At 36.7% G+C, this 20,359-nt stretch overlaps 2 protein-coding genes across 20 annotated transcripts in view; one reads left to right on the top strand and one right to left on the bottom strand.

Annotated features, from left to right (window-relative positions):
* The window catches only part of MYCBP2 (MYC binding protein 2), a 1,055,480-nt gene that overhangs the window by 776,849 nt on the left and 258,272 nt on the right, over window positions 1-20,359 (top strand). The window lies entirely within an intron of this gene.
* Window positions 12,451-14,122, bottom strand: LOC126940509 (L-lactate dehydrogenase A chain-like). The gene has a single exon (XM_050766467.1). The coding sequence runs from the start codon at window positions 14,020-14,022 to the stop codon at window positions 13,027-13,029; it is 996 nt and encodes a 331-aa protein (XP_050622424.1). The 5' UTR covers window positions 14,023-14,122; the 3' UTR covers window positions 12,451-13,026.

Raw genomic sequence — 20,359 nt, 5'->3', positions numbered from 1 at the left:
AAAAAAAAAAAAAAAAAAATGGTCAGCAGGTCAGGCATGGTGGCTCACGCCTGTAATCCCAGCACTTTGGGAGGCCGAGGCGAGTGGATCACTTAAGGTCAGGAGTTCGAAACCAGCCTGGTCAACATGGTGAGACCCTGTCTCTACTAAAAATACAGAATAATTAGCCAGGTGTGGTCCCAGCTAATTGGGAGGCTGAAGCAGGAGAACTGCTTGAACCTCGGATGTGGAGGTTGCAGTGAGCTGAGATCGTGCCACTGCACTCCAGCCTGGGCAACAAAGCAAGACTCCGTCTCAAAAAAAAAAAAAAAAAAAAGTCAACATTTGGACAGAGTTAATGTCCTTGTTCATGTGGAGGAGATAGGGCTGTGTTCCACAATGGAGCGTGGAGGTTTGGCACACAGGTGATCAATAGGTGTCTCTTGGTACTTCCTTGTCCAGTGTTTCTGATAAATGGACATGAGAAAGGCCCAATGACCACCCCATGAAGTCAGTCACCTGGACCAGCAGATATACCAGCCATAGATTAAAGGAATCTAGAATGGCTAGTAGAGAAGGGTTGTCGATATCAATTTTACCATCTGTAGTGGCTGGGACTGTGGTTTGACCCACTTTCCTTCCTCTGGAAAGTTTCTCCAGGAAATGACACTCACCAGAATTCTGGAGGAACTTTTTCCATGCCTTATTGAAGCAAGTGAATCCTAATCGTATAATAGGCAAAATACAGTGAATCCTGTAGTGTGGAACTCAGAGCCCCTGCCCAGCACTGATGTGCTCATTCCTCCACAACTGCTGGGAACATTGGTTGGCTACAGACTCTTGCATAGTTCCAATATGGGCATTGCCTTTGGCTGAAGAGAGCTGCCTTGCCCTAGGTGATGGATCATTCTTGAGGGCAGCCTACATGAACTGGTTGATTGGGGCATTTTATGGTTTTTAGTGCTACTGTAACTAGTTTTTCCTATTTTTCAGTTGTTTGATATGAATGTATAACAACACAGTTGCTTTTGTATGTTAACCTTGTATCTCTGATCTTGTTAAGCTCATTTATTAATTTTAATGGTCTTGTAAATTCCCTGGGATGTTCTGTGTAAATAATCATATTGTCCTTCTTTCTGATCTCTAGGTTCCCTACCCCTCAGCACCTACTTTATTCAAATTAGAAAAGCCTCATTCTTCCTTGTTTTCAATCTGAGAGAAAAACAACTATAAATTAATCTTACAGTTTTTTTACTCATTAAGTATGATATTAGCTGTAGGTGTTTCAATGGTCTTTATCAATTTGAAGATATTCCCTAGTATTCCTACTTTGCTGGTAGTTTTTATTTTTTATATTTTATTTTATTTTTTGAGACAGAGCTTCGCTCTGTTTCCCAGGCTGGAGTGCAGTGACATAATCTCGGCTCGCTGCAGCCTCTGCCTCCCAGGATCCAGCAATTCTCCTGCCTCAGCTTCCTGAGTAGCTGGGATTACAGGCACATGCCACCATGCCTGACTAATTTTTGTATTTTTAGTAGAGACGAGGTCTCACCATGTTGGCCACTCTGGTCCTGAACTCCTGACCTCAAGTGATCCACCTGCGTCAGACTCTGAAAGTGCTGGGATTATAGGCATGAGCCATCACTCCCAGCCTGCTGATAGTTTTTAATTATAAATGTGTATTGAGTTTTGTCAAATGCTTTTCCTCCACCTGTTAAAATGATCATATAGTAAAAGAACAAAGGAAAATTGAATTACATTAATTAATTTTTGAATGTTAAATCAACTTTGCATTCCTGAGATAAAACCATCATATTTGGAATGTATTACTCAATTTGATTTGCTGATATTTTGCTAAGAATTTTCAGGTTTGTATTCATGAGGGATATTGGTCTGTAATCTTTTTTTTTTTTTTTTCTTGGTAATTCTGCCAGGCTTTAGAATTAGTTATCCTCGTCTCATAAAGTAAGTTACATAGTAATCCTACCCTACCCAATGCTACTCAATTTTTAAAACGTTTGGGTAAGATTGTTGTTATTTCTTCCTAAATGTTTGATAGAATTCACCAGTGGCACCATCTGGTCCTGGAATTTTATTTTGGAGAAGCTTTTGACAAATTCACTTTCTTGAACAGATAGAGGGTTATTCAGATTTTCTGTTGTTATTCCTGTCAATTTTGGTAACTTTTTTTGGGACAAATTCATTCATTTCATCTAAGTTGTTGAAGTTTTTAGCGTGAAGTTATCCATAGCATTCTTTTATTATCCTTTAAGGTCTGTGGGATCTATGGTAATAACTCCCTTCTTCTTTTTTTTTTTTTTAAACGTCTTTTAAGAGCAATCTTAAGTTCGTAGCAAAATTGAGAAGAAGGTACAGAGATTTTCCATATATCCCTTTCCCCAACTCATGCATAGCCTCATCCATATCAACATCCCCCACCAGAGTGGCATTTTTGTGGCTGTTGTTGAACCTCCACTGACACATCATAATCACCCTCAAGTCCAGAGTTTACATTAGGGTTCACTCTTGGGGTTATACATTTTTTGGGTTCAGAAAAATGTATGATGACATGTATTTATCACTGTAGTATCATACAGAATATTTTCACTGTCCTCAATATCATCTGTGCTCCACCTATTCCTGTTTCTCTGCCACTCAACCCCAGGTAATCATTTATTGTCTCCATGGTTTTGCCTTTTCCAGAATGTCATATAGTTGAAATCACACAGTATATGGCCTTTTCAGATTGGTTTCCTTCACTTAGTAATGTGCATTTAGGTTCATTCTTTTTGCGTGTGTGTGGCTTGATAGCTCATTTCTTACCGCTGAATAATCCACCATCTAGATGTACCACAGTTTATTTATCTGCTCACCTACAATTTGGTGAATTTGGAGGACAATTTGGTTGCTTCCAAGTTTTGGCAATTAGGGATAAAGCTGCTATAAACATCTGTGTGCAGGTTTTTGTGTGGACATAAATTTTCTTTTTTAGAAATTGACAAGTAACATTGTATGTTTTTATAATGTACAGCATGATGTTTTGATGTACATATACATTGGGGAATGGTTAAATCTAGTGGATATGTTTTCAGCTCCTTTGGGTTAATACCAAAAAGAGTGATTGTGGGATCCTGTGCTAAGAGTACGTTTAGTTTTTGTAGGAAATCACCAAACTGTCTTACAAAGTGGCTGTTTCATTTTTCATTTCCACCAGCAATAAATGAGAGTTGCATTAAATCCTCACCAACATTTGATGTTGTCTATGTTCTGGATTTTGGCCATTCTGATAGGCATGTAGTAGAATTTCATTGTTTTTTTGCATTTCTCTGATGACATATGATGTGGGACATCTTTTCATATGCTTATTTGCCATCTATGTATCTTGTTCGGTGAGGTGTCTGTTAAGGTCTTTGCCCCATTTTTAATTGAGTTGTTTCTTTTCTTATTGTTAGGGTTTTGAAAGTTCTTGGTATTCTGTGAGGGTATAACTGAGGAGATGGGGAAAAAATTTCTTGGTGTTTTGGATAACAGTCCTTTATCAGATGTGTCTTTTGCAAATATTTTCTTCCAATCTGTGCCTTGCCTTCTCATTCTCTTGGCATTGTCTTTTGCAGAACAGAGGTTTTTAATTTTAATATTCAGCTTATTAATTTTTTTAATGGATTGTACCTTGGTGTTGTATCTAAAAAGTCATCTAGGTTTCCTCCTGTGTTATTTTCTAAGAGCTTTATAGTTTGCATTTTACATATAAAGTCCGTTTTCCTTTTTTTTTTTTTTTTTTTAAGATGCAGTCTCGCTCTGTCGCCCAGGCTGGAGTGCAGTGGCCGGATCTCAGCTCACTGCAAGCTCCGCCTCCCGGGTTTATGCCATTCTCTTGCCTCAGCCTCCCGAGTAGCTGGGACTACAGGCGCCCGCCACCTCGCCCGGCTAATTTTTTGTATTTTTTTAGTAGAGACGGGGTTTCACCGTGTTAGCCAGGATGGTTTCGATCTCCTGACCTCGTGTTCCACCCGTCTCGGCCTCCTAAAGTGCTGGGATTACAGGCTTGAGCCACCGCGCCCGGCCCCGTTTTCCATTTTGAGTTAATTTTTGTGAGGGTGTAAGGTTTGTTTCTAGATTCATTTCTTTGTAAGTGGTCCAAAGAACCAACTTTTGGCTTTCTTCATTTTCTCTATATTGATCTGTTTTCTATTTCATTGGCTTTTCCATCATCATTGTAATTTATTTCTTTCTACTTTCTTTAAGTTTACTTTGCTGTTTGTTCTAATTTCTTAAGGTGGAATGCTAGACCATTGATTTTAAATTTTTCTTCCAATATAAGTATTTAAAGCTATGAATTTTTATCTAGGCTGTGCTTTAGTTATATCCCACAAATTTTGATTGCTATATATTTGTCATTTAGTTCAAATTATTTTCCAGTTTGTTGTTTAAAATTATTATAAGTTTCAGATACGGTGTTTTCTTACATAATAGTATATTATTGTTTTTACTTTCTAATGTAAACCTTGTATGATTTTGATCTTTAACATTTATTGAGATTTGTTTTATTGCCCAGGATATGTTCTGTCTTGGTGATTGTATCATATATGCTTGAAAAGAATATGTTCGGTCATCTTTGGACATAAAGTTCTCTAAATGTCAGTTAAAGTTGGAAGATAAGTGTTGTTTGGATGTTTATGTTTTTATATTTAAAGTTTCTCCTCTTAGGCAACTAGTATAGAATCTTGCCCTTAAAAAAAGAAATCCACTGTCAATTTTTGCCTTTCAATTGGAGTGTTTAGATCATTAATATTTAATATGATTAATTATTTACATATTTACCATATCAACAGTGATAGGTCTGCCACTTTATTATCTTCTGTTTCTCTTTTTTTGTTCCTTTCTTCCTCCTTTTCTGCCTTCTTTTGGATTATTTTTTAGTATTTCATTTTAGTTGATCTATTGGTCTTTTCTGCAATATCTCTCTGTATTTATTTTTTTAGCCCTATGGATTACAGTATGCATACCTAACTTTTTACAGGCTACTTAGGGTTATTATTATACAAATTCACTTAAAACACAGAAACATTGCAACCATACAGATCCTTTTATTCTCTCCTCCCCACAGACCTTTATTTTATAGTTGTCATGCATACTATACCTTGCAAACCTCACCAAACAATGTTATAGTTTTTGTTTTTGACAGTCATGTGTACTTTTTAGAGCTTAAAGGAAAAATCTAGTATTTTGTGTTTTCCTATATATTTATTGTTTCTATTGCTCTTTCTTCTTTCCTGAAGATACAGCATTTCCTTTCAGCCTAATGTTGACCTTAGCTTTTCTAGGAGATCAGTCTGCTGGGGATACATTCTCTTTGTTTTTCTTTGAGAATGTGTTTATTTTACTTTCATTCCTAAAGGATATTTTAGGTGGATATATAATTCTGAGTAGATGCTTGCTTCCTTGAGCACCTTAATGATGCCATTTAGCTGTCTTTTCACTTCTCTGATTTCTGGTGAAACATCTTTGTAATGTAAACTTTATTCCCCTCTATGTAGTGTGTAATTTTTTTCTAGCTGCTTTCAAATATTTTGTCTTTGTTTTTGGTTTTCAACAGTTTAATTTAATGTGTGTCTAGTCATTTTCTTTGAGTTTATTCTCTTTGGAGAGTACTGCGCTTCTCAAATCGGTAAATTTTTGGCTTTCACTGAGTTTAGAATGCTTTCTACCATTGTGTCTTTCTTCTCACCTTTCAAGAGTCTAGTGGCAATTATGATAAAACTTTTGAGATTGTTTCACAGGCCTCTGACTGTTCAGTCTCTTCCTATCAATTTTTTTTCTCTGTTTTTCAGATTAGGTTATTTTTATTGATACCTATTCAGGTTCACAGACTCTTTTCTCTCATCTCCATTTTCTTATTGAGCCCAACCAGTGAACTTTTTACGTGTTGTTTATTTCACTTTTAACATTTACATTTGGTTAAATGTAAAAAAAAAACTTCTCTTTCTCTGCCGAGAACCTCTTTCCATTCCATTCAGTTGTCCTTGTCTTTCCTCGATGTAGCATATTTATAGTGGTTACTTTCCAGTCATTGTTGGATAATTACAACATGTGCATAGTCTTAGGGTTGGCATCTTTTGATTGTCTCTTCCCTTGAAGTTGTTCACATTTTCCTTTTGCATTGTGAGAATTTGGAGTTGTATCTTAGACATGGTTAATGTTATATTTTGTAAGCTCTGGGGTTTGTTATAATTCCCTGGAGGATGTTGTGTTTTTTGTTGTTTAGGGGATCCCTTTCTGTGTCCTTCTCTTTTTCAGGACTTCCTGCACATTTTCCATCATACCAGTTTCTCTTCGCAGTTCCTCTGGCCAGAAAGAGTTTTAACTTGGACTTTTCGCTTCTGGGTTGTGGCCTTGTAATGCAGTGATCTCTTCCTGGCCTTCAGGCAAAGCTGTTAGTGAAAGGAGAAAAACACCAAACTGGGAAATTTACTCTTCTGTGGATCACTTTTCCAAGTTTTGACTCCCCTCCAGAATTTACTTTTATTTGTTTTTCAGAGTCCTGAAGTACTTTTTCTGTCTTTTTAAAAAATTTGCCCAAAGTAGTTGAAAACAGTGGGGAAAATAGGCCATTTTGGGGTTTATGCCAATGTACTGGAACTGGAACTGTCTTATCTAGCTTTTAAAAAAGATTTTACTTTTTATTGATTTTTAGCAGCTTGATTGTATTGTACCTAAATATGGGTAGTGTGTGTATGTGTGTGTGTGTGTGTATGTGTGCATGCGTCTGTGTCTGTGTGTGTGTGTATCCTGCTTGGTATCCACTGAGTTTCTTAGATCTGTGTGATATTAATTTTTATTTAACTTGCAAATTTTGGTCTTTATTTCCTTAAATATTATTTCAGACTCAATTTCTTATTTCCTTCTGGGAATCCAATTTTTTATATATATATATTTATATATATATGAGATACTGTTTGATATCATATGTGTCTATAATCATATATATGACATATTTATATGACCAAATAGTAAATAACTTAGACTTTATGGGCCATAGAGTCTCTGTTGCAACTATGCAGCTCTGTTCTTTAGTTTGAAAGCAACCATAGACAATATATATAAATGGATAAGCATTGCTGTGTTCCGATATTACTTTATTTACAAAGATAGACAGGAAGCTGTTTTTGGTGTGTAGACTATATTTTGCTGACCCCTGAGTAGGTGGTAATAGTTGCTGGAGCTACATTGTGAATTCAGGGATAAAAATCAAAGAAGTGCAACACAGAAATGTTGGAAATAACTAAAATGTAGGGAGCGGGGTGTATGAGAATGAGGAGGTGGGAGATATGACTAGAAAGATATGTTAGGACCAGGTTATTATGTTCCATGTATTGCTTTATTTGAAAATAGTATGGAACAATCATAAGGTTTTTTGGTTTGTTTGTTTTTTGTTTTCTTTTTTTTTTTTTTTGAGACAGAGTCTCACTCTGTTGCCAGGCTGCAGTGCAGTGGGGTGATCTTGGCTCACTGTAAGCTCCGCCTCCTGAGTTCAAGAGATTCTTCTGCCTCAACCTCCTGCGTTGCTGGGACTACAGGCACCCGCCACCACTCCCAGCTAAGTTTTGTATTTTTAGTAGAGATGGGGTTTCACCATGTTGACCAGGATGGTCTCCGTCTTTTGACCTCGTGATTTGCCCGCTTCGACCTCCCAAAGTACTGAGATTACAGACGTGAGCCACTGTGCCCGGCCAATCATAGGTTTTTAAGTAATATAATGGAAGAGTTAAACTTTCAGTTTATAAAGATAATCTCTAGTAGCATTATAGAGGATGAATGAAAAGGAGCAGATCCCCAAAGCAGGGCTACCTTTAAAGAGGCCGTTGCAGTAATTCTGACAAGTGAAAATAAATGCTGAGAAAAGAGAATGAGAATAGATGGAATAAAGTGGATTTGATGATATATTTAGCAGGTGACTAGATCTCAAGTGCAAATATAATAATGACTTTCATCTGAATAGAAAGAGAGGAAGAGCGAGTTTCTCAAGAGTCCATTCTTGGGATTCTTCTCTCTGAATTTTCTTCTTTGGTTATCTCAGGCTTACGATTTCAGATATGCATTTGATTTCCTGGTGTGTGGTTTTTAGGTAAAACCTCTTTTCTTAAGCTCTAGCCTGTATTTTGAAAAGTCTACTGCTAGGATTCTCTCAGTCCTGTTCAGATACATTATGTTCAGTATATTCAAAGTCTCCTCGTGAACGTACTGTCACTCACAAACTGCCTCTTTTCCTTTAGGCCAGTGAAACTGAAGTCTCAGGTGGGTCCTTGAAGTTGGCAATAAGAAATTATAATGAACCAACACCCACTCACTCTACCTCCTTTTTTCAGGAGGCAAGAAGAAGTCACATTTCAGTGGGAAAGTGAGGCAGGACATGGTAGTATTTAGAAATAGTGTTTAATAGTGCTTAAAGGGAAAGAAGGAAAGCAGTAGCTGAAGGAAGGAGACAAATAATTATCTTTTGGATTAGATACCTGTAGCAGATGTTCTTAGTGTCCTAGCCATATCCCTTTGGCATCCATTTGCATACCGTCTTCTGCAAACATCTATGACTATCTGCCTGAAAAGAAACACACTTGGCCTGTGTGCAGGGCAACTCACACATGCCATAAAGTTAAATGCCTTCAGAAAAACTTTCCACCAGTGATGGATGGGGAGTTGTTAGATAAATACCTTTGTCTCACCTGCATTGGGATAACTGAGCCATGTTTTCTGCTGTCTACCAGAGTTCTCCACTGGATCAGGCCCTAGTTCCCCATCAGGGTAAATGGCTTCATAATATATCCTTTCTTGACTTCCTTCTTTTCCCTGTTTTACTCTTGTTTTCCCTACTGGTGTTTTTCCTGGGATCACCTCTCAAAATAACTACTGCACTTGAATTCTTGAATTGAGGTCTGCTTCTGGGGAAACCCAAACCAAGGTAGGCATTTGAATTTGGCATGGGAATAATAATAAAAATGTGTTTAGCACTTACTAAATACCAGGCATAGTTGTAAGTGTGTCATCATCCAGTGGGAGAGGTACTGTTTTCACCCTGTTTCATGGATGAGAGAACTGAGGCACAGAGAGGTTAAAGTAACTGCCAAGATCGCAGTGCTGGTAAATGACAGAGCCTGTGTTTGAACCCAAGTCATTTGTTTCTAAATTCTGTACTCTTAACCTATCTTGACCTAGTAGACTGAAGGAAAAGGGCAGGAACAGTAAAAAAGAGAGAGAGAGAATGGGAATAATTAATAGAGTAAGGCCCTGGGGTGGAGATCATTTCAAGGTGGGTAGAAGAAAAGTAAAGGGAGTGCATCTGTAATTGTGTCTCTGTTTTATCAATTATGGTTAGATTCTCTGCTCTGAGTTGATGAGTAGGGGAAGGATTTTGAAGTAGCGGGAAAGGTTCTAGATTTTCATGGTAGATGTACCTTGATAGAAAACTTAACTGGCTCTAGACCAGCAGTCTGATGATGTTCAGTAACTCCAATAGCTATTATTGTTTAGGGTTGTTATAGCTTATTGAGCAAGGTTTGTAACTAACTGGTATAGAAGTAAATATAGAACATGAGCAGATAGCTCACATTAGAAGTGGTATATGTAGTAAAGACTTAAGGGACAGGAAAAGGAAGAAAAAGGAGCCAGTAAAGAAGACTGAGAAGGAACCATCATCAGAGATAGAAGGAACACTAAATAGGGGTTCTAGAAGCTGGTTGGTTGGACAGGGGGCAGGGATGTAAAGAAGTAGGCACTGTTTGGTAGTTATCATATGTGGGAGAATGTGAAGGATAAAGACTGAAGATGGGCAGTTGAATTGGCAACTAGAAAGTTTGCATATTGAGACGTCTCACAGACTTGCATGAGTTTGATAGTAAGGTGTTAAAAAGTTCAACACAGTGAAGCTTTTTTTTTTTTTTTTTTTGAGACAGGGTCTCACTTTGTCATCCAGGCTGGAGTGCAGTGGCATGACTGTAGCTCAGTGCAACTCTAACTCCTGAACCGAAGTGATCTTCCCATCTCAGTCATCTGAGTAACTGAGACTACAGGCACATGCTACCATGTCTGGCTATTTTTTTTTTTTTTTTAACAGAGATGGGGTCTTGCTATGTTGCCCAGGCCAGGACTATTTTTTTCTTCAAGAAATTTAGTGATGAAGAGGGATAGAGGATTATTTAAACTTTTTATCCCTTTTGAATGGGAGAATGATAGTAGGCCTGTAAGGTTAGAGACCATAGAAAAGAGCATGAACGGTAAACAAAGAGAGGGATGTGTGGTTGAGCAAAATCTCAAGGATGGTGAATGAAATGGGATCTGGTGTATGAGAGTGAGTGCATACTTGGATAGAGTAAGGGCTGTCTCTTTTGGGATGGGGAAGGAGGAAGTTTCAGATTTGAAAAGGTCTCAGGGACATATTTTTAGCCTTTTTATCTTTCTGTGAAGAATTCCAGGTTTTTTTTCTGATCTCTTTTCTAGATCTTAAATTTTCTATTCAGCTGTGTCCTGTACACTTAAACCCACCTATGGAGTCTGTAATATCAGTTATTTTTCATGTCTAGTTTGATTTTTTTTCAAATGTGCTCAGTTGTTCCCCATCCCCTGCAGATATTTTAGCGGTAGTCTTTTATTTCTTTAAATTTGATAAACATATTCTTGTTACAGTCTTTCAGAAAATCCCACCATCTGAAGTCTATTTGGGTATCTCTCTGTGGCCTTGTTCTGCTGTTCTCACTCAGGGTGCCTTGTATCTCTGTGTGCCTAGTTATTTGCTTGCTCTCATTCCTTTTGTAGTTCTCTGAGGCCTGGGATGAATAGATTGTCATTCATGCTATCATTAGAAAGTATTACAGTTTTACAATTGCTTCAAGGCTTGAGTTTCCCTGGCCTACCTAGGCTATGTTTACTTAGAGTACAAATATGCATGAGGCTGAGTCTATAGCCACAACTTTTCAGAGACTTCTCCCCTCACTCATGCTCCCCTCCACGTTCCCCTATTTTTTCTTCTGCTGCTCTGCCCATTGCCAAGGTAGCTTGCTTTATAGTCCTCCTCCCACGTGAAGATTTCTGAGTAAGATCAAGAGACTGAAGCTATGTATAAGACATCTATTTGCATCTTTCCCCTAAATCAAGTTGAACTGTTAAAAATCTCTTTCTTATTACTAATTAGCAGGCTAGGTTAAGTAAATAAAAGTTTTCTACTTAGTAGTGAGACAGCTATTCCTCCCTAATTTATTCATTGATGCTTGAACATAATGGGAGTATCATTACATTAATTACACAGAATGAGTCTGGCTTCTGTGCAAAAGTTTCAGTTTACATAAGGTACTTCATAGATCGATTTTTAAAAGTTAGTCTTGTATCCAGTGACCTTGATAATTCACTTGTTAATTCTTTATTTGTGGATTATTTTGTATTTTCTATAAATACAATTATCTGCAAATAAAAAAATGCTTTACTTTTAATTTTTAATTATTACGACTTTTAGTTCATTTGCATCACTTACTGACCTTCAATATTGTGTTAACAGAAGTGGTGATAGTACAAATCCTTGCATTTCCCCCCCATGCTTAAGTGGAAATATTTAATTTTTCAACATTCAGTATAATTGAATACACTGTTAAAAGTAGGTTTTTTTGTAGGTAATCTTTATTAGATTAAGTAAAATCTGTTCCTGGTTCATCGAGGAGTTTCATCACTAGTGGTTGTTGAGTTTTAAAAATACTTTTCCTGTTTCTGTTGAAGTAATCATATGTTTTGTTTCTTTTGTTCTCTTATTATATTGAATTATGTTGATTATGTATGTATTCTTTCCATATGTTGTTAGACAAAATTATTTGTAGGTAAATGACTCTCTTTTTTAAAAATAAAAGGGGTAATTCACATACCATAAATTCACCCTTTTAAAGTGTACAACTTACTGCTTTCCAGTATATTCTCAAAGTCATAGAACTAAACATTTTTGTCACTCCATAAATCCCAAAGCTATTAGCAGGCAGTTTCTATTCTCCTTTCTATCAGTTTCTGGCAACTACTACTTCCTGTTTTTATGAATTTGCCTGACTAGACATTACATATAAATGGAATTATACAATTTATGACCTTTTGTTGCTGTTGTTTCTTTCACTTAGCATAATGTTTTCAAGGTTCATCCACGTTGTAGCATGAGTCAGTACTTCAGTTCTTTTTTTTTATGGGTAAACAACATTCTCTTATATGGAAGTTCTACACTTTATACATTCATTAGTTGGTGAGCATTTGGGTCGTTTCTACTTTTTGGCTGTGCAGTATTTTTGCTTCTATATTCATAGGAGATACTGGTCTGAAACTTGTATTTTGAAATGTTCTCTTCAAATTTTGATATCAGAGTTATGCTTGTCTTATGAGTTGGGAAATGTTTCTTTTTATATTGTCTGAAAGAGTCTAAGGTTGATAATGTTTGAAAGAACTACTAGTGAATTTTTTTTTTTTTTCACTGTTCAAGGTTTATTGGGGTTTTTAGTTGGTATAACACTTGGATAGTTGGTTGTATTGTTTATATGTAGATCTTTTTATGTTATATGGTAATGTACACTACTGATAGATATAGTTCACAAAATAAGCTCCTTTGGAACAATTATGCACAAGACATACGATACTGGATTTATACACTGGATCCCAGGATGTGACTGACTGGGAAAAAATGTTGGACTAGGCATGTTCAGTGAAGGAGCCAGGAAATTATATAACACACAGTAAACATCCACCTGGCTCAAGGGGCAAATGCAGCATGTACAGAATTGGCAGTGGTGCGTCAGAACTATTTCACACTAACCAGTTTAGGACTACACAAGATTAATACCATCTAGCATCAGGATATAGCTGTGGATTTCACAAACCATTCCTATTTCTAACTTCAGGAGTTAATGCTTTTCCCAGTCCATCTTAAAATATTACTGTTTTAATCACAGATCAGATAAAAAGGACAACATGCACAACCTCCAACTAGAATCCTGTTGTAGCCTAGACAGTGAAATGCTATGACATCAGAAGACTTTAAAATTGCAGCTCTTTTTGGATCCCCCAAAGTGTATCTGCACTCTTCTTCAAACGGGCCTCTTCCTCAGGAGTCAGAGTCACCTTCACAAGGAATGAGATTCCATTCTGTCCCAAAATGCAAGGAACACTGAGGAAGACATCATCCTTTATTCCATAGAGACCCTTAATCATGGTGGAAACTGGGTGCACTCGCCTAAGATTCTTCATTATACTCTCTGCCAAATCTGCTACAGAGAGTCCAATGGCCCAGGATGTGTAGCCTTTGAGTTTGATCACCTCATAAGCACTCTCAACCACCTGCTTGTGAACCTCTTTCCATTGTTCCTTATCTTTATCAGTCCCTAAATCTGGGTGCAGAGTCTTCAGGGAGACACCAGCAACATTCATTCCACTCCATACAGGCACACTGGAATCTCCATGTTCCCCAAGGACCCACCCATGACAGCTTAATGGGTGAACTCCCAGTCTTTCCCCCATCAGGTAACGGAATCTGGCTGAATCCACATTGCAACCACTTCCAATAACACGGTTTTTGGGAAAACCACTTATCTTCCAAGCCACGTAGGTCAAGCTATCCACTGGATTTGAAACAATAAGCAACTTGCAGTTCGGGCTGTATTTTACATTAGGAACGATGAATTTAAAGATGTTCACGTTACGCTGGACCAAATTAAGACGGCTTTCTCCCTCTTGTTGACGTGCCCCAGCCGTGATAATGACCAGCTTGGAGTTTGCAGTTACACTATAGTCTTTCCCAGAGACAATCTTTGGTGTTCTAAGGAAAAGGCTGCCATGTTGGAGATCCATCATCTCTCCCTTCAATTTGTCTTCGATGACATCAACAAGAGCAAGTTCATCTGCCAAGTCCTTCATTAAGATACTGATGGCACAGGCCATGCCAACAGCACCAACCCCAACAACTGTAATCTTATTCTGGGGAGTCTGTTCTTCCTTTAGAAGATTATGAATCAGCTGATCCTTCAGAGTTGCCATATTGGACTTGGAACCAAAAGGAATCGGGAATGCACGTCAGGCGGTCGTCCGGGACACGCGGCAATGAGATCCCGAATCGGCGGCAGCGGCTGCAGCACTACTAGTGAATTTTTAAAGTATTTGGAAGAATTCACCAACAAAGCCATCCAAGTCTAGCGTTTTCTTTCTGGATAGGTTTTGATTAGGGATCCAGTTTTTTTTTTTTTTCCAGTATATAGAAGGCTATTCAGACATTACATTTTTTCCCTTGTTTAATGTTGAGAAGTTATATTTTTTCGAGGAATTTATCCATTTTATTTGTCAAATTTATAGGCAGCATCTGTAGTGATGCCTCCTTTCTTATTTCTCATATTGATAATTTGTGCTTTTACTTTTTTCCTGACCATTTTTGCTCTAGGTTTATATTCATTTTATTTAAAAATATTTGTTATATATTTAATTCACAAATAATTGTGCATATACATGGGGTACAATATATTTTGATACATGTTTACAATGTGTAATGATCAAATCAGGATAATTAGCATATTTATCACCTCACACATTTATCATTTTGTCATTTCTTTGTCATGAGACCATTCAGAATCCTGTCTTCTAGCTGTTTGAAGTTGTATGATACATTGTTGTTTATGATAGTCACCCTGTGATGCTATATAACACTCAAACTTACTCCTACTTTCTAGGTCTGATTTTGCATCTATTAGCCAACCTCTGGCTATTCTTCAAAAACTCTTCTGCTCTCTACTTTTATGAGATCAACTATTTTAGCTTCCACATATGAGTAAAAACATGCCATATTCATCTTTCTTTGTCTGGCTTCTTTAACTTAAGATAATGTCCTCCAAGCTCATCCACATTGCTGCAAATGACAGAATTTTACTCTTTTTTTAATCACTAAATAGTATTTCATTGTGTATATATATCACATTTTCTTTATCCATTCATCTGCTTGTGGAAACATAGGTCGATTCCACATCTTGGCTATTGTGAATAGTGTAGCAGGGAAAATGGGAATTCTGATATCTTTTCAACATACAGATTTTTTTCCTTTGTATATATACCCAGTAGTGGAATTGCTGGATCATATGGTAGTTCTGTTTTTAGTTTTTTCAGGAGCCTCCATTTTGTTTTCCACAATGGTTGTACTAATTTACATTCCCATCAACAGTGTATGAGTTCTACTTTCTCCACATCTTCAACAACATTTATTTTTTATCTTTTTGTTACGTATACTAATCTTTTTAGAGAACCAATTTTTGGCTCTTGATAATCTCTATTGAATGTCTGCTTTCCATTTCATTGGTGTCTACTCTTATTTTTATTTCCTTTCTACTACATATTTTGCATTTAATTTGTGGTTTTCTTTTTAGCTTCTTGAGTTGTGAGTCTAGATAATTTACTTTCAGTGTTTTTTTTCAATATATGCATTTATGTGTATGCAAAAAGCTATGCATTTTGTGGAAGTAATTTTGTTATGCCATATTGCATTTTCATTTTATGGAAAACACTTTCTGATTTCCATTGTGACTAGTTCTTTGACCCATAGTTTATTTATGAGTCTTGTTTTTTTGATTGCCAAGCATTTGGGAATTTATTCGTGTTTTTCTTTTTTTTTTTTAATTTCTGGTTTAATTTTTCCATGACCAGAGAATTACCTTATGATTCAGTCCTTGGAAATTAGTTTAGACTTGGTCTGTGGTCCAGCATATTATCTGTTTTGGTAAATGTTCTATATGCACTTGAAAAGAATATGCATTCTACTGTTGGATATGTTTCTGTATATATGCCAATTAAGTCAGGTTGATTAATCATGGTTTGTTTGTTGGTTTGTTTTGAGACGGAGTCTTGCTCTGTCGCCCAGGCTGGAGGACAGTGGTGTGATCTTGGTGCACTGCAACTGCCACCTCCCAGGTTCAAGCGATTCTTCTGCCTCAGCCTCCTGAGTAGCTGGGACTACAGGTGCCTGCCACCACGCCTGGCTAATTTTTGTATTTTTAGTAGAGATAGGATTTCACCATGTTGGTCAGGCTGATCTTGAACACCTGACCTTGTGATCCACCTGCCTTGGCCTCCCAAAGTGCTGTGATTACAGGCGTGAGCCACCACACCCAGCCGATTAATCATGTTTTCAAATTTTTCTATGTCAGTGCTGTTTTGGTCTCTACTTGTTCTGTCAGTTACAGAGAGGTATGTTAAAATCTACTCTTTCAATTGTGGATTTGTATTTTCTCATTTTACTTCTGTCAATTTTGCTTTATATATTTTGAAGCTGTGTTACTGGATGCATTCAAATATAAGATTGTTATGATTTCCTAATGATTTGACCCTTTTGCCATTTAGAAATGCTCTTCTCATTTCTTATAATACTGTTGTCTTAAAAATTACTTTGTCAAATATTAAAATAGCCACACCAACTTTTTTTGGGACACTGGTGGGTGTGCTTGTGATACATCTTTTTCTATCCTTTTAGCATGTATCCTTTAGTTTAAAATTATGATATTACAGTTATTAAAGGAAGACTTTCCTTCAGTATTTCTTATAATATTGGTCTCTTGACAGTGAATTATGCCAACTTTCATGGATCTAAAAACATCTTTATTTTTGTCTTCATTCTTAAAGGATACTTTTAGAATCCTTTATGTGAATTATGTCAGCTTTCATGGATTTAAAAACATCTTTATTTTTGTCTTCATTCTTAAAAGATACATTCTTAAAGGTTATATGATTCCAGATTGCTTCCCCCAACCTCTAACCCCCATCCCTCCAGTCCACCACCTCCCCTCCCCACCCCCTAGCACTTTTCAACACAAAGAATGGAAACTATCAATTTTATTGTTCCTTTAAGTGTATCTCTTCTCCGGCTGCTGTGAAGGTTTTCTCTTTATGCTTTGCTTTTAGCACTATGACCATGTTGTGCCTAGGTATGCTTTTCTTTGCATTTTCCTGCTTCAAGTTCCCTGAGTTTCTTGAATCTCTCAGTTGATTTCTTTCTTCACTTTTGGGAAATTGTCAGTAATTATCTTGTCATGTATTGCTTTTGTTCCATTCTTTTTTCTCTCTTTCTGGGATTCCAGTTATATGAATATGAGACCATTTGACTGTGTCCCACATGTCTCATTCTCTGTTTTGTTTATCTCATTTTTGTTTTTGTGATTGAATTTATTTATTTATTTTTGGCCTGTTTGCAAGTCTGTGAAACCTGTTTTCCTATAATTTACTCTGCTCTTAAAATCATATGAGACGTTCTTAATTTCAGATGTTTGTTTTTCAGTTTCAGAATGTCCGCTTGGTTCTTTTTTTTATAAATTATGTTGAAAATTGCCAATTCCATTATTTTACACACTTTGTTAATCTCTGCTTCTCAGGTACTTGCCTCCTAATGTTAATATCTGGGTTTTCTGTGAGTCTGATTTTCTGGTTTTCTCTTGATTATGTGTCTGCCACATATTTTGCTGCTTTTGATGTCTCTTAATGTGTTTACTTAGTGTCCCCAAACTAGAGTAACGCTGTGTATGAATGAACCGGATTTTCTTCCATATGATGTGTTTTCTCCCAGAGAGGTGTGCTCTTTGCTGTGTCAGACAGATAGAATGAAGAGTTTGATTATCTCAATCCAGTGAGGGATTACAGAGACCGCTCCCTTCGTCTACTAAGAATCTGTCTTCTTACAGAAGTTTTCTCTTTCCTTTTTACTCAGTCTCTCTCTCTCTTTTTTTTTTTTTGAGATGGAATCTTGCTCTGTAGCCCCGGCTGGAGTGCAGTGGTGCAATCTCGGCTCTTGGCTCACCACAACCTCTGCCTTCCAGGTTCAAGCGATTCTCCTGCCTCAGCCTCCTGAGTTGCTGGGATTACAGGCGTGCACCACCACAACCAGCTAATTTTTTTGCATTTTTAGTAGAGACGGGGTTTCACCATGTTGGCCAGGCTGGTCTTGAACTCCTGACCTCAAGTAATCTGCCTGCCTCAGCCTCCCAAAGTGTTGGGATTACAGGTGTGAGCCACCACGCCCAGCCTTGACCCAGCCTCTCTATCATCCTTCAGTGTTCCATTTCTGAGGAGATATACCACTGGGAAAGCTGTTTATGTATCTGGAGCTTTTCTAGATTCTAGTCTGTCATTTCACCCCACGTGGACATCTAAAGCACTACTAGTCTCCTGTTTCCTTTATTAGAGTTCCTCTGCGTAAGCCAAACTCAGTCCTTACTCATGCCCAAACTCTGCAATTACCCACATGAAAGAACAAACCAGTGGTCTCAGCTGTCTTGGAAGTGCTCTTCCACCTCTGGATTGTTCGTTCTTTTAGTCCTCATTGCTTCCACAGCTTTCTTGTGTTGGTTAGTCTAGCCTTTGAAGCAGGCGCATTGGCCTGCCTCCTATCTAATCACTTACTTTAGGGAAGTGGAAGTCCAAAGTTTATCTTTATAAAAAGAAAAGGCAGATAATTTTAGGCGTGCTTATTTTTATAAGCGTGGTGATGTTTTGAATAGTTTTATCTGTGCTGCATACTCATAGCTATAAAACATTTTTTTTCCTTTCTGATATGGGCGTGTTTATCAAAATATGCCCCAGATCTGGGGTGAGCAAACAATGACCCACAGACCAATGAGGCCCAATTCTTGTTTTTATGTAGCCTGTGAGCTAAAAATGGTTTTTACATTTTTAAAAGGTTGAAATGAAAATAAAAAAGGAAGAGAATGTTTTGTGAGCATTTTGTGAAATTCGGAAGTTTTATTGTAATATATGCACACTCCTGTCTTTATCTGCTGCCAATGGCTGCTTTCATGCTGTAACCATTGAGTAGTTGCAGCAGAGATCTTGTGACTCACAAAGTGTGAAATATTTGCTATCTGGCCCTTTGCAGAAAATAATTTCCCTATTCCTGCTTTAGATCACAGCCTCAGGAATTTTTTATTTCTTTTTACTAAGGGAAATTAAGCAAAAGATTGGAACCATTTTATTTCAGAAGTTCTGTAAATTTGGATTTATTAAAATCTTAGCATTTTACTGGATTTAGAAGGAACCTCAGTCTCCTTCATCTCTTTATTTTGCAAATGAAGAAGCAGATTTGAGTGAAAGAGGTTTTAAAATTATGACTCTATTTTTGGTATAAAGTATACTCAGTAATAAGCTGATAGAGAAACTGTTGATCTATATCACTGAACAATTTGCAAAATTTGTTTGTTCTTATATTGCAGAAGTATTTGGTTTCTCTTAAACAGCGTAGCTCTTAAGAAAATATTTTTGGAATTTTTAAAGTAAATATTTTAAAATAAATATTTAAGGCATGTTAATAGCCTTTCCCTTTTATTGTCAACCACAATTCTTTCAAATCTCATGGATATGAAGTTATTTTTGTGAGAAGACTAAAAGTCTTATAGGACCAATTCCAGACATTCTTCATTAAGCTTCGATTGATTTAGAATATCAAACCCTAAATCATCAGAAATTTCAAGGGAAATTGTAAATGTGTAAGACTGGTTTTTAGAGTTTCTCTTTTATATTTCTGTCCTCAGATATTGTGAAAGGTTTAAGCTTAGTTCTCAAATATAGAGATATAGTGGTGTGTTATATTACTAGCAAATAGCATTTTAAAATTTTCCAATGTTGAATACAAATTTCATTTGTATAATTTTCAACTTATTACTGGCTCTTTTAGAAAACCTCTACCTCTACCTCTACCTCTACCTCTACAAACTAAATCAGCAGCAACAACAACAACAACAAAAAAACACAGTAAAAGTAATTTATAATTAATTTGGGAATAGCTAATTCTTGGATGGTCTGTACTTAAGAATTGATGGGTTCAGATTCATTAGAATTGTTACAACCAATTAAATGCCATCATGCATAGAAAGAAGTATTTTAGAAATGTACGTAAAGTCATTTGAACTTTAAAGAAGTTCCGTTAGATAAAACAGACACAAAAATTGGTCTCTAATTGAGAAAATTTAAGTCAGTTATAACTAGTCTTTAGGAAATCTATCTGAATTTGGATTTATATATTCTACTTCTCTGAAAATTGGTTTGGGATAAATTTTGATGCTTTTAAAAGTTATATAGAAGGGGCTAACCTCTTAGTAGTTATGTATTCCTGTTGCTCAAATACCTGATTTCACTTAGGTAATCTTTAATATAAAGAAAAGTTGGTTTCCTAAATAGTATGAAGAATACTTATTGTGTTTTATTTGTTTATTTGTTCATCTGATATTTATTGGCCATCCATGATGTTTCACATTGATGCAGGTGCTGAAAGTACACAGTTGAAATAGACATTCGACATGCCCTCATAATGCTAGTAGTTTAGTAGATTCTATAAGCAGGTATATGCATTTATGTT

This window comes from Macaca thibetana, chromosome 17, assembly GCF_024542745.1.
Source record: "Macaca thibetana thibetana isolate TM-01 chromosome 17, ASM2454274v1, whole genome shotgun sequence".
Lineage (NCBI taxonomy): Eukaryota > Metazoa > Chordata > Mammalia > Primates > Cercopithecidae > Macaca > Macaca thibetana.
Note: the sequence above shows the minus strand (reverse complement) of the source record. Positions and strands in the feature narration are given on the sequence as shown.

Excerpts from the sequence above, each read along its gene's own strand:
- LOC126940509 (XM_050766467.1), bottom strand. The coding sequence starts at position 14,022 with ATGGCAACTCTGAAGGATCAGCTGATTCATAATCTTCTAAAGGAAGAA.